General features: G+C 32.7%; 1 protein-coding gene across 1 annotated transcript; it reads right to left on the reverse strand.

The window, feature by feature from the left end:
- Positions 1-231: 231 nt before the first annotated feature.
- On the reverse strand, positions 232-2,321 carry LOC130817549 (probable carboxylesterase 18). The gene has a single exon (XM_057683314.1). The coding sequence runs from the start codon at positions 1,736-1,738 to the stop codon at positions 716-718; it is 1,023 nt and encodes a 340-aa protein (XP_057539297.1). The 5' UTR covers positions 1,739-2,321; the 3' UTR covers positions 232-715.
- Between the last annotated feature and the right edge of the window lie 4,799 nt (positions 2,322-7,120).

Raw genomic sequence — 7,120 nt, forward strand, 5'->3', positions numbered from 1 at the left:
TCCTTCCGTTCCTATTTGTTCTTCCTATTTGGGTATTTCACAAAGATTAAGAAAAAGAGAATCTTTGGTGGTAGTGGGTATTATTTTAATTATATAATAGTGGGAAGTAATGATTGTATTGGAAGTATGAGGTTGTAGTGGGTATTATTTTAATTAAATAGTAGTGTGAAGTTTTGATTGTATTGGAAGTATGAGAGAGAAAATAATTATAAATAAAAGAAAATGGGTACATTAAAAGAAAATGGGGATTTTAAGGGGTAAAAGTGAGATAAAAACTTTCTAAAAATAGAAAGTATTCTAAAGTGGAAGAACTTTTAAAACTACCCGTTATAGTAATGTGGAAGATCAAAAAGAAACGAAGGGAGTATTATAGTAAGTCATTTAATTACAAAATTTACTCTAAGAAAATACACAAAACTAAAATTATTAATTGTTAATTAATAGACAAAATAATTGTTAAAGATACCGAAAAATGTTGAATTATTGTGTAAAATTTTTTTCTTACGAGCATATTATCACTTTAAGACCATAAATTTAAATTCATGGGCAAAATTAATACTCCTTAAAGTGATGGTCTAGAACCATCTCATTTATCAATCTGTGATAAGGTTAGCATCACCATTATTATTCTATGAAATAGTATACACTAATACACATAAATAAATACAAATAATAAAATAAACACACAAACATTAATAATTTCTCCACTATTTCTTCACCTAACTTTAGAAATCTGTTTCCCGATGAACTCCATAATCTCATCAAACAATTTACTTGTCTCAGGCAATTCTGGAAAAACGTAAAAAGCATGAATAGCCGTAGAATACTCCACCAACTTCATATCTTTCCCATTTCTTCTCAACCACTCATAATACTTCCTCTGCCAATCCTTTAACGGGTCAAATCCACCAACAAACAATAAAGTCGGAGGAAATTCAACCTGACTAATATCCACAGCATTAGGCCCACTTACATTCACTGCCCAGTGATCAAAATCCAACCCATCAGGAAGAAACGCCTTCCATAACCATTGAGTTCTCGCCATTGATACAATCGGAGCTCCCTCTAGTTCAATCTCTGAGTCAACTCGGTCATTCCCGCCAAAAAAGGGTTGGATATTTATTAACCCGATTACATTGAGTTTCAAGAAAGTGGATGATGACGTGGCGAATTTCACGGCAAGGTGGTGGGCCAAGTTCCCACCGGCGGAATCGCCGGCAAGGAATACAGATGAAACGTCGGCGTTTTGAGGAAAATTAGGGATTTGTTTGGGATTATCGAGGAATTTAAGGACGGAGAATCCGTCGTCGTATTGACAAGGGAATTTATATTCAGGAGAGAGACGGTATTCAACAGAACAAACGACGGCGTTTAGTTTACGAGCAAAGCGACGGCAAACGGCGTCGTATACATAAGATGAAGCGCTAAGAAAAGCGAAACCACCGCCGTGAAAGAAAACGATAATAGGGAGGGATGAAACGGTATCGCTTTGGTTGTGAGGGATAAAGAGACGAAACCAGAGATCTTTTGCAGGGTCAACAACGACGTCGTGGGATGAAACGGAATTATGTGGGATAGGGTTAGGAGGTGAACGGCGATCTAGAAAGTTCATAAGACGACGGTTAATGGTTCCGTTATTACGACGAACGGCGTCAGTAACGAAGTTGAGGAATGTGAGTTGGATACGGGTTTTAAAAGGTAAAGAAAGGGAATCGGATGTTGGTGTTTGGGTTGCCATTGAAGAAGAGAGGAAGAGAATGGAGAATGAGGAATGGGGTTAGTGAAGGAGTTGTTCAAGGAAATTGAGCTACTTTATATAGTGGGGATTGGGGAATTGTGGAGGATGGCTTGGAGAATAATGGGGGAGTTGGTTTGAAAGATGTTAAAATGTTATGGGTTGGATGATTCATTTGTTTGTCGGTTGTGATTTTTAATGTTATTCGTTATGAACTTATGGTTTTACTGGCCTGTCGGTAGGGCCTTAAAACTTGACCAAACCTGTATAACCGTTTGATATCAACCTGCATCTGACCTATATGTCGACCGGTGTGGTGGTGACTCAAACTGATATAGAACTTATTACATTATATCCATCACTGACTTGGCATCTGACTTGAGAGTGACCCGTCTTCGATATTGATCGAAGATGTGGATGGCGGAATCCAATTTACATCCGACATGTTACTGACCTGAACTTAATTATAACCAGCTAGGTACCCAATATAATCCAACTCAAAGTAACTCGAGACCCGCAATGGACCTGATTCGTTATCAACTCAGCTTGCAATCGACCCGATCTAATATCAACCTGACTTGCAATTGATCAGATCCAATATCAAGTTTAGTTTAGTTTTAAATAAATTTTGTTCGGCCGAACAAAGTTTAGTTCATGTATATATAAATTTGCTTTAGCTGAATCAAATTTAGTTTAGCTAAAAATAAATTTGTTTCACCTTGTAGAAATTTAGTTTAACTAAAAATAAGTATTATTTAAATCAAGTCTAGTTTAGCTAAAATTGAATTCAATAATTTTGCTTAATTAAGTTTAGTTAGCTAAAACTAAGTTTGATTTAGCTGAATCAGGTTTAGTTCAGCTAAAAATAAGTCTGATACAGTTGAATCAAGTTTAGTTTAGCTAAACTTAAGTTTGATTAAGCTAAATTAAGTTTAATTTAACTCAAAATAAGCTTGATTCAGTTAAATCAACTTTAGTTTAGCTAAGATTAAGTTTAATTTAGCTAAATAAAATTTTGTTTGATAAAAAAAATTTTAATTCAGTTGAACCAAGTTTTATTTAGCTAAAATTAAGACAAATTTTTTTTAACTAAATCAATTCTAATTTAACAAAAACGAGCTTGTTTAAGCTAAATGAATTTGCATTTAAAATAAGTTTGATTCAACTGAATCAAGTTTAGTTTAGCTAAAAATGAGTTTGATACAGCTTCATCAAGTTTTATTTAAGTTAAAAAAGATTTTGATTTAATTAAATCAAATTTGGGTTAGCTAAAATCAGTTTGATCTTGTTGAATCAATTATTGATTTTAATAAATAATTTTAATTTTGCTTAATCAAGTTTAAGATAAAAATAAGTTTGATTCAGTTGAATATTGAGTTTAATTTAACTTAATTAAGTTCTGTTTAGCTAAAATAAAGTTTATTTAATTAAATCAAGTTTAGGTTAGCTAAAATAAGTTTGATCTTGTTGAATCAATAGATGATTCTAAAAGATAATTTTTATTTTGCTTATTCAAGTTTAGTTAAGCTAAAAGTAAGTTTGATTTAGTTAAATCAAGTTTAATGTTATTTAATAATGATTTTGATTCAGCTTAATCAAGTTTAGTTTAACCAAAATTACGTTTGATTTAGCTGAAGCATGTTTTGTTTAGCTAAAAGAGTTTGATTTAATAAAAGCAAGTTTATGTTAGCTAAAATAAGTTTGATCTTATTGGATCAATTTACTGACAAGTATCCAAAGAATAACTAAATGCACAACTCTAAAAATAATATAACCGATTCGAAGTCAATTAGAACCCAAAATAACCTGACTCGACGTTAAACTGAAACGAAAATAACCCGACCCATAGTCTAACTTAACTCGATTAAACCTATAGTATAACCAATTTGGATCTGAACTATAAATTAACCCGATATATATTTGTACCAAAATTGACTTGATATGAAATCGAAAACGATACGGTATAGTGTTCTCCGACATGGACTTGTACTTGATTAGACCTTTAAATGAATTTACAGCCCTATGTTGGATTAAAGTTGCTCTGATAACAAGTGTTCATAATTGGATATTCAACATTTTGGGTATCCAAAAAGTGGATATCCGATTAGTTGGGCACCTATTTTAACGACAACCTGTTAATCAGAGTACTCAATTATCGGGTATCTAAATAAATCGGGTTGAAACACCAGTTACCCAATTTTATTTGTGACAGTGTTTATATGATTTTTGTGGTTTATTTTGTGTTATAATTTTTTGGCATGATTCTTTTTAATATAGCAAACTAGCCTTTTATTAAATAATTAGTACATTGAATGATTAGTACATCAAAAATTTTAGCCTTTAAGGCATTAGTAATAAGTTTATGATTCATCATTCATAAAATATTTGAAGTCATCATTTATCAACATTATGCTAACATAAAACTACTATTTTTCAAAAGCCACATATAATAATATCCAAAGTACCAAACGAAATTCAAAGTACAAATATTATGAAGTTGCACAATCATTCGTGCATCAACAATTATGAAGTTGCACGATCAGAAAATGTCAGACACTATAAAAATAAAATTTTTACTATATATCTTCTTAAGAAATCAATAAGGAACTTGTTCATTACATATCAAATCCCTCCACTTTCATCTCTTCTGCAACGTTGTCCTTTTGGATGTAACAATATTCCATAACCAATCTCATTAAGTGACTCAGACTTAGTATAGTTTGGAGAGATCGGATATATGCAACTTTCAACTTTTCTTTAAGTCCTTTTCGATTGACCCACGTAAAAAAAGTGCACATAACCTGATAGTTGATAATTAAGAAGTGTTTTCCAACAACAAAAATTGAAAGTTATATCGAGGCCAAGCATTTAACTGGAAGATGAAGAAGTCTTACCTTCAATTAAACCTGCTCTGCCTTAAGCATCTACCATAGTTGTTGGCCCTTTTAGGTTTTGATGATGATTATACTTAAGATAAACAACTGTATTTTAGAGATTGTGTGCAGGTCTATATCCGGTCTTGATAAAGATTGTTGATAGTGCCTACGACTTGGTCTATGAACTTTGTACATTTCAAAAATATCAAGGAAGTTATATAAGGAAAATCGCTGTAGGAAGTCAAATGTAGACATGAAGTCTACTGTTCCAAATTTGATAATCTGACGATACTTGTCGATGAGTGGAGATAGTGCCCTGTTCTCAAGACTCAAGTCTAGGGGAGAAGAGAGAAGCTTCGTGTGAAACAAGAGAAAGACTAAGAGAAAAAGAAAGAAAAAGAGAAAGAGAAGTTGGCCTAGTTTTGTTTATTTGTTTTATGTAATTGTAACAAATTGCCTAATACATAGTAGAGAATTTGAAATCCGGGGGGTCGTGGCTTTTCCTTCTATTTAGGCCTAGAAGGTTTCCAAGTAAAAATTGTGTTTTCTTTCTAAGTTTAAGCTTCTAATTCCACAAAAACAGGGCAACAACGTTTAAACTTATCAAACAACAAATTACGGCCTTTCTTGTTATCTCTAACCGTTTCTACAATTGGTATCAGAACCCTGTTCCTTATTTGATCGGAAAACCCTGAGAGTAATACCCTGGTATTTTAGAGATGTTGAATATGAATGAACGAATGGAAGAGGGGTACTCTACTCAAAGGCCGCCATTGTTCGATGGTAAGTTCACATACTGGAAAAATAGAATGGAGAGTTATCGAAATTGGAGTTTTTGAGGTAACTACTACAAACTCGAATAATGAAATCATTCCTTAACCGAATATAAAAAGGAAGATTTTCAAAAAATAAAGATGAACGCTCTTGCCATTAAACTACTTCACTGTGGTGTTTGGACCAAACGAACATAACCGTATTATGGGTTGCAAATCTGCCAAGCAGATTTGGGATCTGTTGGAAGTTACCCACTAGGGTACTAGTGAAGTAAAGCGCTCCAAGATAGACTTGCTAATGTCTAAATATGAACGGTATGTTATGAAACCTAGAGAAAACGTCCAAGAGATGTTTACCAGGTTCACCAATATTACAAATGATCTGGTCTCTCTTGAAAGACATATTCCCGCTAATGAACAGGTTAGGAAAATTCTACGTAGTCTCCCTTAAGCTGAATGCTGGAGATCCAAAGTCACAACCATCTAGGAATCAAAAGATTTCTCAAAATTCAATCTAGAAGAGCTGGTTGGTTCCCTTATGACTCACGAACTACATTTGAGAACAATTGAAAGTTCCAGAAACAAAGGTTTGGCTCCGACAGTAAATGAATAAGAAGAGTCAAAATGTGATGAAGAGGAGGTTACTATCACTAGTGGAAAAACCTCATTTGCTGCGGTTTTTTGGTCATTATTTGCTGCGGTTTTGGCCCCAAGCGATAGTGATAGCAGCAAATGGCCTATTTTAAATGTTGCGGTTTAAAACCGCAGTAAAAAAGGGCATTATATGCTGCGATCAACCCTTAATCGCAGCAAATAAGTGAGAGTATTTGCTGCGGTCAACCTCAAAACCGCAGCAAATAAGTACGATTATTTGCTGCGGTTTTGGGGTTGACCGCAGCAAATACTCTCACTTATTTGCTACGGTTAACTGCAACAAATAGTTAGTATTTTTTTTTCTTTTTTCGTTTAATACTAATATTTAATCCAATAATAATGTACAATGTAATAAACAATGATTAATCTAATAATCCAATCATAATCACAAATAATCACCAATAATCTCTTTGTAATAATAAACTCTTTTGATCGTATATATAATATAATATTATGTACGTACATATATATATATATAATATACATTAAAGTCCTAAAAAATCTATACTAATTAAAATTTATTATCAAGGACAAAAATTAGCAAAATACGCAGCAATCTTGTCTTTTAATTCGCGCATCTCTCCGTTTCTCAGAAAGCGCGTTTCCCTCGGAATGTCGTATAAAACCTATAATACTATAAAAAATTAAAAGTTTAATAATCATTAGATTTTACCAATAATATTTAATTTTATAGTAAATATATATATTATAATATAATTTAAGAACGTAACAAATACTTACGGCATCTATATTTTCAACTCCAACCTCCTTCACGGATTTAATAATATCGTCCATGTATTTCAACATGTAGTAGCCACAATCAATGGAATTAGAAGGTTGTTGATAGCACTAAGAGAAAATAGATGTTAGTGCCAAAAAAACTTAAAAACGCATAAAATCGCAACAAAATTAACACGTAATATCTAGCCTCAATAATACTTTATGCGCAAAAGTGCCAAAACGCTTAAAAACGCATCAAATCGCTACTTAACACGTAATTTCTAGCATATGACAATGATTTTCAATTTCTAACCACTTCGACACAATAATATATACCAAATAATGTTGTGTGCCAAGTTTCG

Source organism: Amaranthus tricolor, chromosome 7 (assembly GCF_026212465.1).
Source record: "Amaranthus tricolor cultivar Red isolate AtriRed21 chromosome 7, ASM2621246v1, whole genome shotgun sequence".
Classification (NCBI taxonomy): Eukaryota; Viridiplantae; Streptophyta; class Magnoliopsida; order Caryophyllales; family Amaranthaceae; genus Amaranthus; species Amaranthus tricolor.

Excerpts from the sequence above, each read along its gene's own strand:
- LOC130817549 (XM_057683314.1), bottom strand. The coding sequence starts at position 1,738 with ATGGCAACCCAAACACCAACATCCGATTCCCTTTCTTTACCTTTTAAA.